This window comes from Daphnia pulicaria, chromosome 1 (assembly GCF_021234035.1).
Source record: "Daphnia pulicaria isolate SC F1-1A chromosome 1, SC_F0-13Bv2, whole genome shotgun sequence".
Lineage (NCBI taxonomy): Eukaryota > Metazoa > Arthropoda > Branchiopoda > Diplostraca > Daphniidae > Daphnia > Daphnia pulicaria.
The window spans coordinates 11,881,464-11,897,599 of record NC_060913.1 but is presented as its reverse complement, the minus strand read 5'-3'; the positions used below and the strand labels follow the sequence as shown (position 1 = coordinate 11,897,599).

Here is a 16,136-nt window from a genome sequence, read left to right as displayed (position 1 = left end):
AACGTGACGGACTCGACAGAATTCGTCCGGAACTTTAGATTTTTGCATTTTCGTTAGGTTAATTTATTTTTACTGATAGTTGGCATTGCTGTTGAGGTTCATGGACGAGAGGACGAGAATGAGAAATTGTTAGTTTGCTTACTTCTACGCTAGGAGCGCTGAAGATATGACCTGTGAGAAAAAGTCCTTGGGTCCGTTGCTGAACGTCCGGATGAAAGACCTGGCCATGTTGGTGTAGTTGGCTTTGGGAGTTTGGACTCTATCTTTTTGTGAAAAAACGCTCCAGTCCACAAAAGTCGTCCTTTATTTGTCAACGAAATGGGCTCAGCAGAAGTTGATAAGCATACCCCTCCATCAGTAAGTTTATATTCATTCTTAGCAATCAAATCGTGCAATTTTAAAGTTTGTCGGTAAGACGCCGGGGAAATACTGGAATGGAGAATCTATGGATTTCCCTCGGATTCGGCCGAAATTTTTCTAAGTTCAAAATGGCCGTCAGCGGCTAAGTCCCTTCGTCAAAAACCTCTTTCTTTGGAACGGTTGACAAGCCTTATTTTGAGGGCGGCTAACAAATAATTTTTGGTTTTAAGATCGCATGTTCGAGTTCAATTCCTCTTTCAATTTTCGTGAAAATCTGTTGAACATTTGACGTGGAATTAAATTTAAAAAGTTGAATTTCTAACCCGAAAACGCGCTGACATGGCGTCAGATTTTCAGAGTCCAAAAGATGTAGCTCAACAGATATTTTCCTACGTTTTAGTTAGAATGATGACAAATTCGTCGTAACCGAACGCTCTTGTTTACAGTACATTTCGGCAGCGACTTACAAATAATATCATTCATGAGCTTGTGTTTCATAAAAAAATTACTGTCATGGAAATCAATGACTTCCAATTCATTGACTCATTTTATTATTCAATGATTTGATAGGGTGATGGTGCTGGAAAAGATATGTTGACTGGGTTGTCAAATGGCATGGATCGCCATAAATCCAAGGATAAGGTACAAGCAAAATACTTTTTTAACATAAGTAAGTTTAATATGGTTGAACTAACTGATATCTTATTGTTTAGGACCATCATTCTCACAAGCACAAACATAAAGATAAAGATCGTGAGAAATCTAAAGACAAAAGCCGTGATAAACACAAGGACAAGCACAAGGATAAGCATAGGGATAAGGTAGTAAAACTTCTAAACTATTTAATTAAATATTCAATTAATTTGTTGTGATATTATTTTTAAGGATAAGCATAAAGACAAATCTAAGGACAAAGATAGAAAGCATGACAAAGAAGAACGCAGCAAGGACCGGAAGCATAGTAAAGAGGATAGAAAGGTGGAAAAAGAAGAGAAGAAGAAAGGGAAGGACAAATCCAAAGACAAAGCTGAAAAATCCCAATATGTTGAAGTTAAAAATGAACCTTTGTCTGAAGATGATGATGTACCATTGGTAAGTGTTGATAAACCTTTCCATGTTCTGACTAGTTTTAAAATTATTTGATTTTTTTTCTGCTTAAGGCTTCTCGCTCATTCAGCCAGACTTCACAGGATTCTGAGGATGATGATCAACCCTTAGCTTTTCGTCAAAAGGTTAAACCTGAGGTTAAAGCTGAAGTTAAAGCTGAAAAACCGGTGAAGAGAAAGGCCGAAGTTTTGGATGATGATGATTTTTCAGCTTCTAAGAAGAAAACTAAAAAAGTAAAAGAGGAAAAGAAAGAAAAGGCAAACAAGAAACCAGCCACTCCAAATGGTTCGCCCACCAAACGAGCCAAAAAAGAAAAAGAAGAGGAAGAAACGTGGAAATGGTATGTCTATTGTTTAAAGTAACGATTTCAAACAAAAAATGTCAAAACGGGTGCATATCGATATTTTGTGATCGATAGTTAATCGCAAGCATGGCGGCTTGTGTTTTAAGATGCCGTTTTTTTATTAGTGCAACACTTTCGAGAAATGCATTTGTTTCATCATATGTTTTAGTTAAAAATCATTTTACGTCAAATTTAGCTTTACGTTATGTATCCTTGGATATTAGATATTTACCGTGGTATTCTATCTCTTACAAATTTAAATAATTCGTTAGCCCATATTATTTTTCTTTGCAACCTTCTAAGGTAACCTGTGTTCTAAAATAACCTTTGTTTTTGTTCTTTAAGGTGGGAAGAAGAGAAGCATGAAGATGGAGTTAAATGGAAATCCTTAGAGCATAAGGGTCCAGTGTTTGCTACACAATATGAACCCCTGCCAGGAAATGTTAAGTTTAAGTATAATGGTCAAGAAATGAAATTGAGTACAGCTGCTGAAGAAGTTGGATCATTCTATGCTGCTATGCTGGATCATGACTATGTGACTAAAGATGTATTTAATAAGAATTTTTTCAAAGATTGGCGTAAATTTATGACTCATTCTGAGAAAGAGATTATTACTGATCTCAAAAAGTGTGATTTCACCTATATGCTAACCTATTTTAAAGGTTTGTCAAAATTTTCTGCTAGTTTCTCATTAATTTTGATGGTTGTTAATCCCATGTTTCCTTGTTTAGCTAAATCTGAAGAGAGAAAGAACAGGACCAAAGAAGAAAAACTTAAGCTGAAATCAGAAAATGAAGAAATGGTTAAGGAATATGGATGGTGTATTATTGATGGACACAAACAACGTATTGGCAATTTCAAAATTGAACCGCCAGGTAATGTGATATTACAAGTTTTTCTCTTTTAAATGCTAATTTTATTGTTTGAAGGTCTCTTTCGGGGTCGTGGTGATCATCCTAAAATGGGGATGGTAAAGCGGAGGGTAATACCAGAAGATGTCATCATTAACTGTACTAAAGGAACTGCACCTAAACCTCCCCCTGGTCATAAATGGAAAGAAGTTCGTAGTGACAATACCGTCACCTGGCTAGCTTCGTGGACAGAAAACGTCCAAGGGCAAGTGAAATACATCATGTTGAATTCAGCATCTCGGTTGAAAGGAGAGAAGGATTGGCAAAAATATGAAATTGCCCGTCAATTGAAAGGTGTGTTAGTCAACTGTTATATGATATCCCATGAAATAATATGTTAATATATTTTTTACATAGATTCTGTCGATAAAATTCGTGAGACCTACAAAGAAGATTGGAAATCAAAAGAGATGAAAATCCGTCAAAGATCCGTTGCATTATATTTTATTGACAAGGTAGGTCAATTTGTATCCTAATTATTTTCGTCGTGCATATTTATTCTCTATGTTGCATTGCAGTTGGCGCTCAGGGCAGGTAACGAAAAAGATGAAGATCAGGCCGATACTGTTGGTGCTTGTTCTTTGCGAGTTGAACATATATCACTTCACGAACAGAAGGAAGGAAAACAGTGTGTTGTAGTCTTCGATTTTCTCGGTAATTAATATCTATGTGTACGTTAACGCTCACCATAACATAATTTCTACATTTTTGTGAAATTTAGGTAAGGATTCTATTCGATACTACAATGAAGTTCCAGTGGAGAAGCGAGTCTTCAAAAACCTACAGATATTTATGGAAAATAAAAAACCAGGAGACGATCTCTTTGATCGACTGAATGTAAGGCGTAAGCTTGTTATAATCGGGTGGGTTTTGTAATTGACCTTTTTTTTTTCTCAATAAAGACCACCATCATGAACAAACATCTGAACGATCTAATGGAAGGGCTTACGGCTAAAGTGTTCCGTACTTTTAACGCTTCCAATACGCTTCAAGAACAGCTGGACGAACTAACCGATCCGAAATCTTCGGTTACTGAAAAGGTAGCTATCATAATCTCTGGAATTATTCGTTGCTTGTACTAATATCAATTGTTTTTAGATTTTGGCATACAACCGGGCTAATCGTGCTGTAGCTATCCTTTGTAACCATCAACGTGCTGTGCCGAAGACGTTCGCTAAATCGATGGAAAATCTCCAAGTAAAAATAACTACAAAACGAGAAGCTATTGAAGACGCAGAGAAAAGTTTTAAAGATCTGAAAAAAGAAGCCAAGAAAACGGGATCCGCTGCTGCAAAGTAATTTTTTTAACCATTTCACAATTGAACTTGTTTAACCATAGACTTCTCTTCTGTTTATAGAATTGCAGCAGGCAAAAAAGAGAAGCAAGTCGAGAAACTCAAGGAGCAATTAATGAAGTTGGAAGTTCAAGCTACAGACAGGGAAGAAAACAAGGAGATCGCCTTGGGTACCTCCAAGTTGAATTACTTAGATCCACGTATTTCCGTTGCATGGTAACATTGAATGACTGTCAATCTTTGGATGTGTTTCTAAATTATTGATTTCTCTTTTGTGTAACCAGGTGCAAGAAAAATGATGTACCTATTGAGAAGATATACAATAAGACCCAGAGAGAGAAATTCCAATGGGCGATTGACATGGCGGGACCCGAATTTGTATTTTGACGAACGATTTTGGGACACTTAACTAGACATTACAATGAGTTGAGAGCCTTTGTCTTCATACCTTAATTTTTGGCAATTGAAGTGCAAAGGTATACGGTCGTTTGCTAAGGAAAATGTGACTGCCTCCCTCTTTAAGAACCCTCTATTGAGGGTCAATTTTTTTATCATAATAAAACTTCTCATGTGTTTGTACCATGTTTCATGGAATGTGTGGGTCCGCCTGTCGGATTCTTGCCAACCAATTGTTCCATCTCTTTCTCGTCTCGCATCAACTTCTCGGCGGTTTTCTGTGTAGCGGTGTGAAAAGTAAAGCTGCGTAGGCTTGAAAAATAAAATTCTTATAGCCTTTAATTTTGCCTCTTTAATAAGGTCACGCGAAACAAGACGTGCGTCTTTGAAGTCTTGGTTAGTTCACGGGAGGTTCTGCGGTATTTATTGGCGTGATAAATACATGTATAGCTAAGTTAATTGTAAGATTAAAACAAACCAGAGTTTTTGCATCATTTAAGTACGTATTTGTCGTCGTTACATTTTAATTTTTCGAAATGAATTTCAAGTTCTTAATACACTTGCAGTATTGCTGACTCTTAAATTTATTTAATGAAAGTTGTTCTAAAATCTATGGCACTACACAACTACAGGTAAAGTAGCTATTTTGTCACAGTTCTTTGGGTGAACACTCAGCCGTAGAAAGGTTTAGAATCATTCGTAAGGGTTTTCCTCCATGTAAGAAGCAGTAACGCAATTGATGCATGGCGCAGTTGGAGCAGTAGGTTTTGAAGTTGTAGTTGAAACAGTAACAGTGGTCGGAATAATGGGCTGTAAACCAGCATTCGCTTGAAACCAAGCATAATAAGCAGATAATCGGGTAAAAATTGAAGGTGGACCGTTTGTTTCGCATCCACGGTTCTTTGACATGATCCCAACAACAACATCTTCATTGGAAATGTTCTGGACCAATGGGGATCCTTCGTCGTACGCACAAGGACTGGAACTCGCTGATGAAACGACCAAATGTTAAACGATCCACCCAAAATAGACTCAAAACTCATTGTATTCTCACCAGAGCCAGCGCAAATCATATAATTCCGATTAAATTCATCAGCTGTATAATGAGGTACACAATCAGCAGTAACAGTCAAACTTGTTTTGCGCAGTTTCATAGACGGTAGGCCATCGGTCTATTATTATATAAGAATCAAGTATTTTTCTCAGAGAATTTTATGCTCTTTTATTGAACTCACTTGAGTGGCTCCCCATCCCATGAAAGTTCCAAGTGAAATGGATTCATCCACTTCCTCATACTTGATGAATGCTGCATATGGGCCAAAAGTAATCGAAGTTGCCAGCTACGTAATCAGTAAAATGAACACGTAGTCAGATTAAGTAGACGCGGTCATTCGCCTATCTCGCCTTAAAACATTTTTCTATTTCACTTATTTATTATCTAACCTCAATGAGCGCAATATCATTGGTTTTGAATGCGCTGTTGTATCCATCGTAGATTATGATTGAAAACACATTTACAGTCTGTTCACCAGGATCAACGTTATTCAATGACAAATCTCCAGCAGTCACCTTGAGTTGACTTGGATACAAGCTAATTACACGAAAAAATTATGTAAAAAAACGCCGAATTTTCTTGATTAATTGAGTATTTTTTTTAAAATCTCTTATTATTATTTCAATCAAGGTAAAATGTTTTCTAGCCTACCCGTAAACGCAGGATGCAGCGGTTACAACCCATTTGGCACTATAAATAAATCCACCACAAATATGTTGCCCGTCGTCGACACGACTGATTGAAACAACATAGGGAAATTCTCCAGCGACTGCTTGGGTTCCACCCATTACACGCTCACCACCGAATTTGTTCGGTAGCCCTATTTATAAGAGTAAGGAAGAGTTTTTATATAAATGTAACATAGACATGATTTATTAATTTTTCTTTTACCTAGAACTCCAATCGAAAGACAAAACAATAGCAACAGCACAGTTTCCATGACGGCGTATTACAGGTGATTACTAAAGTGACAGTTTAAAGCGCATCCTTTTATACCTGATAAGGCATTAATCCAAGGGAATGTCCCTGGGAAATAAAGTTCATTGAATACTTTGGAAAATCCAACAATTTGAATCTTATGAAATAATATGTATTTAAACTATATAGTAGATAGATCACATAACCCGTCAAAATATTCGTCATCAGATAACAGCGTGTCCGATTTTTAGATTTATAAAAATATTTTCCAATAGACGTGGACAAAGGAAAACAGAAACACAAAGTAGAATTCTTTAAAAAGAAGTCAATTTGACCAACCAAAGATATTGGGCGAGCCCATTTGATTGGAAACCACCTACAGATAGATAAGATTTCATGATAAAAGCCGAATAAAACAAAACAGACGCCCCATCTACAAAAAAAAATAATAAAGAATTTCTAGCGTTCAGTCACTGTAAATTTGGTTTAAGAATATAGAGTATATGGACTATGGATAAGCGTTTTTAGAAAGGAATCCGGAAAGGGAACTAAAAAATCCGGAAAAGATCTCGAACTGGAAGGCGACTGCATAGACCGGAATGAAATTCTTTTCGGTTTTCAGTATAATCGAAAAATAATATCTAAGTAAAAGTAGAAAATCCACAATGAAATCTTTAAGGAATATTTTAAATATTAAATAACAGCAATAAAAATCTCGTTTTTTTGAAGGAGCGTCCGCCCATGTATTATTAAAATGCCGAAATTGAAGTTAAGTACATGTAAGCTATATAAAATTATACCAAAAAGAAAAATCAATCTTTTTGTACAGGATCATTGAATAAGCCTTATATACAAATGCAAAAATGAAAGTCACCAATACGTTTTATAAAGTAAGCATGTTGCACGTTGTGTAGAGCGCATTAAACATTTAAAAAATTTTAATACATTTCAATACCGAAAGATGGTCATATAATAGGTTAAAATGAATCCTATCTTAATAAGGACATACTCAGAAACCAAAACAAAACGACCACTAAAATAAAAGGAAGACAACGTAGTCAATCGCGATGGGTCCTCTGTGGACTATAACAAGTTAATTCCTTTACCCATCAAGACGGCGAACTCTAATTCTTTGTTTATAATGATATTCTTTTAAATAAAGTTTTAGAGCTCTGGGTAGATTGAGTTCATTAACTCCGTCGTAAGTGATATTGCTGCATATAACTGCTCTGCTAAGATGTTGCAGCGTAAACGGCGAGTTCCGGTGTAGAGGTAAGGTCAGTGTCGGTTCGAAAAACATGCACAACTCGGGATTCTTGTAATGATCGATTAAACCCAGTATCGTGGGAGAACTATATACTCCGGGATCGTGGGAATCAAAACTAAATCTATGATTCCATTGTTCAATACGCGCGTGAAGTGATCGGTTATATCGGCGGAAACTGACACTGAACAGATATTCCTCTTGTGCTGAATCTCTTAGTAGAAATGTTCCATCAGGTCGGTTTTCAAGTAACCTCTCAGCTTCGTAACGGTCCATTTTCCCCCAATAAAAAGAGCACTTGGTTATATTGAGTAAATCAGGGACTAAACAATGAAGATAATCCACTTGGGTATGAGCCTGCCGCAAGAATTCTGTTCCTTGGGCATCAACTTCCAATTCAACAGTAGTGATGTTTGAAGATGCGGTATCTCCATTTCTTGGAGTTAATGTAAACATGCCCTGAATGAAGAATACAGTTAACAAACAGTTATTCCTCACAACTATAAGTCCTTTGTTTACCTGGGGTCCATGTTGGTGTTGATGCCAGTGAAAATGTTGCACCAGGAAATGTAAATCTCCGTGTGTCAAAACATTCCATGCTCGTTGAGAATCCATACTAATCGCAAGAGATCGATGAAGCAAAACTGTTAATCCTTCTATCAATGAAGCACTTAAATTAGGCTGAGCAGCAACTACGACCCTGTCTTCTAACTGAGATTCCTCAACAGCTGCTTCAATAGGTGCCATCTCAACTTGAGGTTTTGCTGCTGTGTTTTCTTCAGCTTCATCACTCTGTAGGCGATAGCAAGATGGGAGAGACTCAATCTCCATTTCTATTCCTTCTGCTATTTCTCTAGCTCTGGCTATTCTGGCAACTTCATCTTTATCTGGAATTTCAAAAGGGAAATAACATTGTTTTATTATATTTAAAAAACAAGATATATGGATTGTAAGAATCACCTTCAACAGGATAGTCTGATGGGTTGAATCTTGCAAGATCAATCATAGGTTCACGTGGGGCACTGGCTTCCACTTTAAGGGAATTTGGAGACTTTAGTCTCCAGCTTAGAGTCCAAGAGAGTTTGGATTTACCAGACTTTTCTGCTTTCTCTTTTGACTTTGATGATTTACGGCAACCAAGAGAAAGATTACGAAATGTTCTTCTTGGTACACTTTCACGAGGAACAGCTCCTTTGCACAACGAAATATCAGAGTTTGGAGTATCTGTGCTGAGTAGTGGTTGGCAAATCACACAAACTGTTGAAGATGATGAAGGCTTGGTTGCACAATTGCACCCTACTGTAGTGTTTGCCTCTGCCATATTTGTGAATTCAAGAGTTGATAATTGCCGACATAAACAGACCCCCATTACAAATGTCCCATGCTATTGGCTAACTTGGTTCGTGAATATGATAGTTTTTAATGAAAGCAATCACTTTTTGCTTAATTTTCTGCAAAGAAATTGACGGTTGTTCTACTGCACCACACCCTTCCTTTTAATTGTTGGATTTATTAACGGCACCATATGACACTTTCTTGATAGATATTAATCACGGTTTTGTGCGTCCGCATAAAAACATTTAAACATATTACTGGGTTCGTCAAAACAAATTATTGGGGAGAACAAGTTGACCTTACAGAACGCATTAACTTCACGGTAACATAGCCTTCTGTATTAACAAGACACACGAACAGCGAGCCATCTGTAGGATTTCACGTCTGAGAGACAGAGACACCTAGTGTATAACTGTTTTTCTTCTTTTTCCTCTTGTAATCAATCAGCGGTTAACTCAATTAAAAGTAGGTAAGTAGAACTAATGAATATTGTTCAAAATTAATGAGACTACATAAAAATAATTATCTGTTTGAAGTTGTTTAGTCAAGAATTGGAATCAATGGGTTCTTCCAATGACTGATGAGTGATGGCTCTGGTGTTCTGTTCTTCAGAATCAGAATAGGCCTAATGGAAGTAAAAATAGAACACATATCTTCAAAATATTCTTGCGTTTTCAATTATATTTTTACTCACTAAAATACATCATAAATATGATAGGATAAGATTATTGACTATGGTTAAATTTGATAAATTTCTGATGGAAATTTCTAGTTATTTTTGTAAAACTGGCAACATGCATCCCATTCAGCTTTTCTTGCTTGCCTATCTTCCACATTTCACTTCAGTACCGGTTTGACCCTTGGTAAGTTTCTCTTGCATTTTGTATCTAAATTCATCTCATGAAATTTTTGACATCTTACCTATTTTCCATTATTTTCGCAATGTTTTGTTCATTGTACATTCTCTGGTCTATGTTATTCAGAAATTTCTTAAAAATTTTCTGCTATAATACTTCGAAACATTTTCGACAGCATCGCGATGTGGACTCATAGCAAGTCTTTTTTTTTTCATTTCTTTAGTCCTTAAATCACCTTAGGAGTTCCTTGTAACCCACAATCAAGATGGGCAGGGAGGACAAGACATCGTGGAAAGCTAGCTATTTCGTTAAACTAGTTGTAAGTTTCATTCTTTAAACTGTATTTTCATGTTCAAGTTGGCTTGTTTTGACTGTCTTCTTCTCTTTAGCAACTTCTGGATGAATATCCCAAGTGCTTCATTGTCGGAGCAGACAATGTCGGATCTAAGCAATTGCAGCAGATCCGTCGCTCATTGAGAGATCATGCCGTCGTTCTCATGGGCAAAAACACCATGATCCGCAAAGCCATTCGCGGACATCTGGAGAACAACCCAGCATTGGAGAAGTATTGACTTGTTTTTATTATTGGGGAATTTCTCAAATGTAATGATGAAAATTAGATATGATCTTTTGGTCAAACTTGGATCCAGAAATGGAAGAACCCTCCAAGTCAAGGGATTGGGGATTACAAATGCAAAGTTGCTGTCTGAATGAACTTTGCTTTTGACTATTACATATCATGTTTCACTGTTTTTTAATTGAAGTTTGATTTTGTTTTAGGCTTCTTCCTCACATCAGGGGAAATGTTGGCTTCGTCTTCACCAAGAACGATTTGGTGGACGTAAGGGACAGGTTGACTGAGAACCGAGTTCGAGCTCCCGCTCGTGCTGGTGCTTTGGCTCCTATGCCTGTTGACATCGAGCCCCAGAACACAGGTCTCGGACCTGAGAAGACTTCTTTCTTCCAGGCTTTGTCCATCCCAACCAAGATTTCCAAGGGTACAATTGAAATTATTGTAAGTGAATCACTAAATTCTTAACTAACAGATTGCAATGATGTTATTTTAAACTTTCGTTCTCCTGAATCGCCATAGAGTGGCGTGTTGAAATTTGTTTAACTGAGCTCTATTTTACTAATGCTAGTTTATTTTAGGATTTCTGGAGATTAAATCTTATGCTTCTTTTATAGACGACCGTTAACGTCATCAAGGAGGGTGAGCGTGTTGATGCTTCAGCTGCAACCCTCTTGAACATGCTGAATATCTCTCCGTTTACCTACGGATTGGTGGTTCAACAAGTTTATGACTCTGGAACTGTATTCGAGCCGAAAATCTTGGATATCAAGCCTGAATCTCTTCGTACTCGATTCTTGGAGGTTAGCTGTGTTATAGAATCTTACTTCACTGTTAAAATGATGAAAAACTTCGATTGACCCCGGAACAACCTTTAGACCCAGAAATGGGAGAACCCTCTAAAGGCCGGGGATAGTGACGTAAAATGCCTTCACGGCAGTCTGATTAATTAAGATTCAGTTATGAATAAGTTCGTAATAGAATGGTTGACTAATCGGTTATATGTTCATAGGGTGTTCGTAACGTGGCTAGCGTTTCTCTTCGCATTGGTTACCCAACTTTGGCTTCTGCCCCTCACTCGTTGATCAATGGATTCAAGAACTTGTTGGCTGTTGCTGCCGCAACCAACATCGAGTTCAAAGAAGCCATGACGGTCAAGGAATTCTTGAAGGATCCCAGCAAGTTCGTTGCTGCCGCCGCTGCTGCTGCACCTGCTGCTTCCGCCGCCCCGGCCGCCGCTGCTGCTGCTGCTCCCAAGAAAGAGGAAAAGAAAGAAGAATCCGAAGAAGAGGATGATGATATGGGTTTCGGTCTCTTCGACTAGACGCTCTTGTCAGATTTTAATCCAGTTCTGTTTTCAGTTGATGAATGTTATTACATGGTGAGCTTTGACTCGTGTACCGCGGATACTTTTATGAACTGTAATAAACTGACGATTAACGGAATTATTCGTGCTCAACTTATTCTTTTAATGTTCTAGTTTGACTTGAACGATTCATTCTTTTATAAGGTTTAAGTTTCCTCTGCATTAATTGACATAATTTCTTGAAACCCGCTAGTACGTGGCGCTTGGGTGGATGTGATAAATGTAAAGTAATTCGGACGCATACTCAATTGCACTTCGCATTAATTTATTCAAATCGCAAAATATAAGAATTTACAATAAGTATTAAATATCTCATTCAATGTTATCATGAATTTTAACAACATCAGGCTCTTCTTCCAATTTACTATAGAGCTTAGAAACTAATGCTAAGTCTTCTTCGGATTCAATCTGAACTCTATTTCGTGGGATATAGAGCAAGTCAGATTCTATTATGCTATAGCCAAGCTGACTAACAGATCTCTTAACATTCAAAAAATCCCTTGGGCTGCATGTGAAGACAAACTTGCCATCTTCATCAGCTAGAAATTACCACAGAATTTCGGATAATTGCATAATGTATATATTTCACTTGAATGATACCTGTTACATCTTCCGCCCCGACGTTAATAGCATCGTCAAGTACTTGCTCAATAGTTTGGCCAATAGATAATGGTGACACCTTGATTAATCCTTGATGGTTAAACAGATTGTTTGAAACTCCTTCTGCCCATGATGCACTGACAAGAAAGGATTATTATTACTTATTAGTCAATTCATACACTACATTTACCAGTAATTTTAAACTTACTTGAATTTTCTGTTGATTGTATTGATGCCTTGTCTTGCTTTCAAATAACTAGGAGTGAGAACTTCTACCACGAAAAAGGTTCCCACTGGTCCTCTTACTTCCAAAACATAAGGTTTTAAATCCTCAGTAGACTGATCAGCATTCTTTAGAATATGTTTCAACTTTTCAGAGGGCACATTATGATGCCTTGCTTGATCTACAAGATGACTAAGTTTTATATTTTGTTTTGGATCTGCCGAGCCATGTTCTGCAACAAAGAATTGTATGTTAATGTTGAACTTTGTTTCAACCAAAAATTAATATTCTGTATACAAACCTTTAATAGCTGCCTGATTGTTGTGATTGAAATTCAAGAAAATGTTAATAGTTTACACTAATAATGAGAACACAAATTCAAAATACCCTAATTTGACGAAAAATTCTTAGATGTAAAGTTGCTCTTTCAGCATCCTTTGCACCCTTCACATGTTTGATGTTGGCCCATTTACTATGCCCAGCCATATTTCTTGAGAGCGGAATCAAAATACCCAAACGAATCTTTTGAAACATGATAAATTATTGTTGATTATTTGAATTATTATAAAAAGAAAACAAAATGCAGTTCCGGTAAATATCTTTTCGTCTGCTGTTTTAGGGTCGCCATAATTCGTCATCGTCATCGTCATCGTCATCGTCTGTCCATAGGGGGCTAAAATGCGGGATCCGCTGTGGATGCCACCAGGGGGCACCACTGGATTTCAAATAGTCATAGGCTAAAGTTGTGCAAGTTTATCTAGATTTTTATGCTTTTTTTATTTTAAAAATAGGCAATAATGAATTAAATCGAATTTTTATATGCAAAAAAATTTAGAAAATGTTCCTGTATTCTGAAACATTCACGCATAGAAAACATCAAACTAACGTTAAAAATAAAAAAAGACGTTAATTCCGAAAAAATAGTCGGCGGATTGTCGTAGATAACTAGACATCCTATAACAAGTTATAAAACCACGCTTCAATCAGAACCTCTGAGAATCTAATTATAATTAGGATTTCGCAAATAAAATAGGGTCTTATACATGTGTATACGTTTATATAAGAGGGTACACAAGATACGGAAGCACATAGAACGGTCAAGTCCATCAAAGCATGTGATATTAAATATGATTATATGCGGTTATATATTATTGCATATAATTATATATATTTTAATATATAATGTTATATATAAATATATAAAGTCGTATATGCACGTAGAACGGTCACGTCCATGAAAACATGTGATATTAAATATTATTATATGCGGTTATATAATATTGCATATAATTATATATATTTTAATATATAATGTAACAATATAATGTTATATATAAATATATAGTCGTATATAAATTCAAGGTATTCTCCTATCAAATTTAAGACAGATAATTTTCCAGAGGTGACATGAAAATATAATAACTAAGCACCACGTATTTTATCTTGAACTGATCATCGCACACATAAGTCATAATGTCAATATATAGTTTTAAGTATTTAATGCATTACACCAATTGCATTAGCATTACGCTAGAGCTAGACATTCAAAGATATTTGTACTACCATGTTCGAACCACAAAAAACTGTAGTGGTTGTTCGAAATGCCAAGTAGAAGTCAAGCGGCTCCCTCTGGTGGCCGATTCATGATTTCCACAACACATTCCGCAGTTTAGTCCCTAAAAGACGATGACGATGACGATGACGATGACGAATTATGGCGACCCGCTGTTTTAGTCTCGCTACAACGCAAACGTCGACTGCTACGCTTTCAACTTCTTCTTTTCAAACGCAGATCACTTCCTGATATTCGATTTTCTTGAATAAAACAATGGAGACTGAAGAGAATAATCAGAATGTTAACCATGTAATGGCTTCATCGGGGGCGACAGGAAGTATATCAGTTTTATTGCATCCCTTGGTTGTGATGAATATATCTGAACATTGGACTCGAGTGAGAGCCCAGGAAGGGAAAGCACAGCAAGGTAATGTTTATGTCTTTGAGGTACATTTAAACTCTTTATTTATTTTGTATACACAATTTCACAGTGATTGGTGCACTGATTGGAAAGCAGAAAGGAAGAAGCCTAGAAATCATGAATTCCTTTGAACTGGTTTTCACTGTTATTGAGAATGTGGTAATTGACCGAGACTACTACAACACAAAAGAGGAGCAATGTATGAACTTTCCAATTCTTTTACTTATTAACTGTTCTTCATAAATTCTTTTTATCTTTAGTCAAGCAAGTGTTTAGTGATATGGATTTCCTTGGTTGGTATACCACTGGAGATTCTCCCAATGAATCTGACATTCATGTCCACAAACAAATATGTGAGATTAATGAAAGTCCTGTAATTTTGAAGCTTAATCCTTTTACACGAAATGCTGACCTTCCTGTAACCATGTACGAATCTGTAATTGATCTTGTCAATGGAGAGGCAACTATGCTCTTTGTTGAATTGACTTATACTTTGGCCACAGAAGAGGCAGAAAGAATTGGAGTTGATCATGTTGCTAGAATGGCTTCTGGTGATTCAGCTGAAAGTTCTCAAGGTAATTTGAATTCATTAACATTATCCTTATGAAACTGTCATGGACATACTTTTCTTTTTTAAACAGTGGCGGAACAATTGCAAGCCCAACACAACGCAGTAAAAATGCTTGCCAACCGAGTGCGATTGATATTAGAATACATTCGAGCCATGGAGAGAGGAGAGGTTCCAAAGTCTCACGAAGTCTTACGCGAAGCTAAATCTTTGACCCACAGGTTACCTGTCCTCAACTCTGAAATTTTCCAGGAGGAATATTACACCGTAAATATCTTAACTCTTTGTTAATTGGGTTGATTTTTCTAATCTTGTTTTCTTTTTTCTTGTAGCAATACAATGATGTCTTGCTGCAAACCTATTTGGCATCCATTACCAAAGCATGTCACGACCTTCACCAGTTTGTCACCAAATTCAACATACTTTGCGACCGTCAAGGCATAATGGGTCGCCGAATGCGTGGTCTCTTTTTCTGAATTGTGAGCATTGTATAACATATTTAAGGAAACATGCTTTGTGCCCTACCTAATACATATTGGTTTTGATCAAGATTCCCATTTCAGCTATATTTCCATTACAAGGTAATAAGGTATGTATTGAAAATGTCAGCTTAAGCATGGCAGTGTAATATACAGTCCATATGGATTATTTTTCTTAAGTTAATTGGCCTCGTAATTTAAGGCGTCCTTTGTTAATACAGATTGTTAGCCTATGAGATTAGCAGTCTGTTGGATTTGACAAATCCGATACACTGGAGATTAGCTTACATCGAAACTATGGGTCCTAGCCAAGATGTTGGTTATTTAAAGATCTACTCGACTTAACAATCTCGTTCGTTGTTTGGCAGTTTTTTTTTTTATTATTAAAATTATTTAATGAATTTGTGATCCAATATAACTTAAATTAAATGTAGTTGAGCACGCAGAAAAAAGGGAAATCCTTTTCATAAAATGATTTTGGCATCTAAAATGATTTGATTCAGATTCCAATCT

General features: G+C 36.6%; 6 protein-coding genes across 6 annotated transcripts; 3 read left to right on the top strand and 3 right to left on the bottom strand.

The window, feature by feature from the left end:
- The first annotated feature begins 160 nt into the window (after positions 1-160).
- LOC124321052 (DNA topoisomerase I, mitochondrial-like) lies at positions 161-4,754 on the top strand. The gene is made up of 15 exons (XM_046783962.1): positions 161-357; positions 931-1,002; positions 1,074-1,181; positions 1,246-1,452; positions 1,521-1,807; positions 2,156-2,472; positions 2,542-2,685; positions 2,740-3,015; positions 3,079-3,176; positions 3,240-3,375; positions 3,443-3,558; positions 3,624-3,761; positions 3,820-4,016; positions 4,080-4,232; positions 4,301-4,754. Exons 1-15 carry the CDS (start codon positions 319-321, stop codon positions 4,401-4,403), a joined length of 2,391 nt encoding a protein of 796 aa, XP_046639918.1. The 5' UTR covers positions 161-318; the 3' UTR covers positions 4,404-4,754.
- A 55-nt stretch (positions 4,755-4,809) lies between these two features.
- On the bottom strand, positions 4,810-6,724 carry LOC124321058 (trypsin-1-like). Its single transcript, XM_046783969.1, has 7 exons — positions 6,567-6,724; positions 6,358-6,492; positions 6,118-6,286; positions 5,856-6,003; positions 5,648-5,752; positions 5,467-5,584; positions 4,810-5,401 (listed from the first exon to the last, which is right to left on the bottom strand). The coding sequence occupies exons 2-7, from the start codon at positions 6,404-6,406 to the stop codon at positions 5,106-5,108; spliced, it is 885 nt and encodes a 294-aa protein (XP_046639925.1). The 5' UTR covers positions 6,407-6,492; positions 6,567-6,724; the 3' UTR covers positions 4,810-5,105.
- A 373-nt stretch (positions 6,725-7,097) lies between these two features.
- On the bottom strand, positions 7,098-9,373 carry LOC124321053 (suppressor of cytokine signaling 6-like). The gene is made up of 3 exons (XM_046783963.1): positions 8,609-9,373; positions 8,168-8,535; positions 7,098-8,107 (listed from the first exon to the last, which is right to left on the bottom strand). Exons 1-3 carry the CDS (start codon positions 9,015-9,017, stop codon positions 7,487-7,489), a joined length of 1,398 nt encoding a protein of 465 aa, XP_046639919.1. The 5' UTR covers positions 9,018-9,373; the 3' UTR covers positions 7,098-7,486.
- A 369-nt stretch (positions 9,374-9,742) lies between these two features.
- LOC124321056 (60S acidic ribosomal protein P0-like) lies at positions 9,743-11,856 on the top strand. Its single transcript, XM_046783966.1, has 6 exons — positions 9,743-9,846; positions 10,064-10,159; positions 10,230-10,405; positions 10,621-10,855; positions 11,029-11,214; positions 11,424-11,856. The coding sequence occupies exons 2-6, from the start codon at positions 10,106-10,108 to the stop codon at positions 11,733-11,735; spliced, it is 963 nt and encodes a 320-aa protein (XP_046639922.1). The 5' UTR covers positions 9,743-9,846; positions 10,064-10,105; the 3' UTR covers positions 11,736-11,856.
- Positions 11,755-13,207, bottom strand: LOC124321059 (probable transcriptional regulatory protein FMG_0893). Its single transcript, XM_046783970.1, has 5 exons — positions 12,988-13,207; positions 12,902-12,914; positions 12,586-12,832; positions 12,378-12,514; positions 11,755-12,316 (listed from the first exon to the last, which is right to left on the bottom strand). Exons 1-5 carry the CDS (start codon positions 13,132-13,134, stop codon positions 12,090-12,092), a joined length of 771 nt encoding a protein of 256 aa, XP_046639926.1. The 5' UTR covers positions 13,135-13,207; the 3' UTR covers positions 11,755-12,089.
- A 1,123-nt stretch (positions 13,208-14,330) lies between these two features.
- On the top strand, positions 14,331-15,695 carry LOC124321057 (COP9 signalosome complex subunit 6-like). The gene is made up of 5 exons (XM_046783968.1): positions 14,331-14,582; positions 14,647-14,775; positions 14,837-15,151; positions 15,218-15,411; positions 15,477-15,695. Exons 1-5 carry the CDS (start codon positions 14,429-14,431, stop codon positions 15,618-15,620), a joined length of 936 nt encoding a protein of 311 aa, XP_046639924.1. The 5' UTR covers positions 14,331-14,428; the 3' UTR covers positions 15,621-15,695.
- The last annotated feature ends 441 nt before the right edge of the window (positions 15,696-16,136 follow it).

Coding starts and splice junctions, on each gene's coding strand:
- LOC124321057 (XM_046783968.1), top strand. CDS start 14,429: ATGGAGACTGAAGAGAATAATCAGAATGTTAACCATGTAATGGCTTCA. Junction 14,583..14,646: donor GGAAGGGAAAGCACAGCAAG/GTAATGTTTATG, acceptor ACAATTTCACAG/TGATTGGTGCACTGATTGGA. Junction 15,412..15,476: donor TCCAGGAGGAATATTACACC/GTAAATATCTTA, acceptor TTTTTCTTGTAG/CAATACAATGATGTCTTGCT.
- LOC124321056 (XM_046783966.1), top strand. CDS start 10,106: ATGGGCAGGGAGGACAAGACATCGTGGAAAGCTAGCTATTTCGTTAAA. Junction 10,406..10,620: donor AACAACCCAGCATTGGAGAA/GTATTGACTTGT, acceptor ATTTTGTTTTAG/GCTTCTTCCTCACATCAGGG. Junction 10,856..11,028: donor AGGGTACAATTGAAATTATT/GTAAGTGAATCA, acceptor CTTCTTTTATAG/ACGACCGTTAACGTCATCAA.
- LOC124321053 (XM_046783963.1), bottom strand. CDS start 9,017: ATGGGGGTCTGTTTATGTCGGCAATTATCAACTCTTGAATTCACAAAT. Junction 8,536..8,608: donor ATCAGACTATCCTGTTGAAG/GTGATTCTTACA, acceptor TTGAAATTCCAG/ATAAAGATGAAGTTGCCAGA. Junction 8,108..8,167: donor AACACCAACATGGACCCCAG/GTAAACAAAGGA, acceptor TTCTTCATTCAG/GGCATGTTTACATTAACTCC.
- LOC124321059 (XM_046783970.1), bottom strand. CDS start 13,134: ATGTTTCAAAAGATTCGTTTGGGTATTTTGATTCCGCTCTCAAGAAAT. Junction 12,515..12,585: donor ACAATCAACAGAAAATTCAA/GTAAGTTTAAAA, acceptor CTTTCTTGTCAG/TGCATCATGGGCAGAAGGAG. Junction 12,317..12,377: donor CGGGGCGGAAGATGTAACAG/GTATCATTCAAG, acceptor GGTAATTTCTAG/CTGATGAAGATGGCAAGTTT.
- LOC124321058 (XM_046783969.1), bottom strand. CDS start 6,406: ATGGAAACTGTGCTGTTGCTATTGTTTTGTCTTTCGATTGGAGTTCTA. Junction 5,753..5,855: donor ATGATATTGCGCTCATTGAG/GTTAGATAATAA, acceptor CTGATTACGTAG/CTGGCAACTTCGATTACTTT. Junction 5,585..5,647: donor TGGGATGGGGAGCCACTCAA/GTGAGTTCAATA, acceptor ATATAATAATAG/ACCGATGGCCTACCGTCTAT.
- LOC124321052 (XM_046783962.1), top strand. CDS start 319: ATGGGCTCAGCAGAAGTTGATAAGCATACCCCTCCATCA. Junction 1,182..1,245: donor AGGATAAGCATAGGGATAAG/GTAGTAAAACTT, acceptor ATTATTTTTAAG/GATAAGCATAAAGACAAATC. Junction 3,016..3,078: donor AATTGCCCGTCAATTGAAAG/GTGTGTTAGTCA, acceptor TTTTTTACATAG/ATTCTGTCGATAAAATTCGT.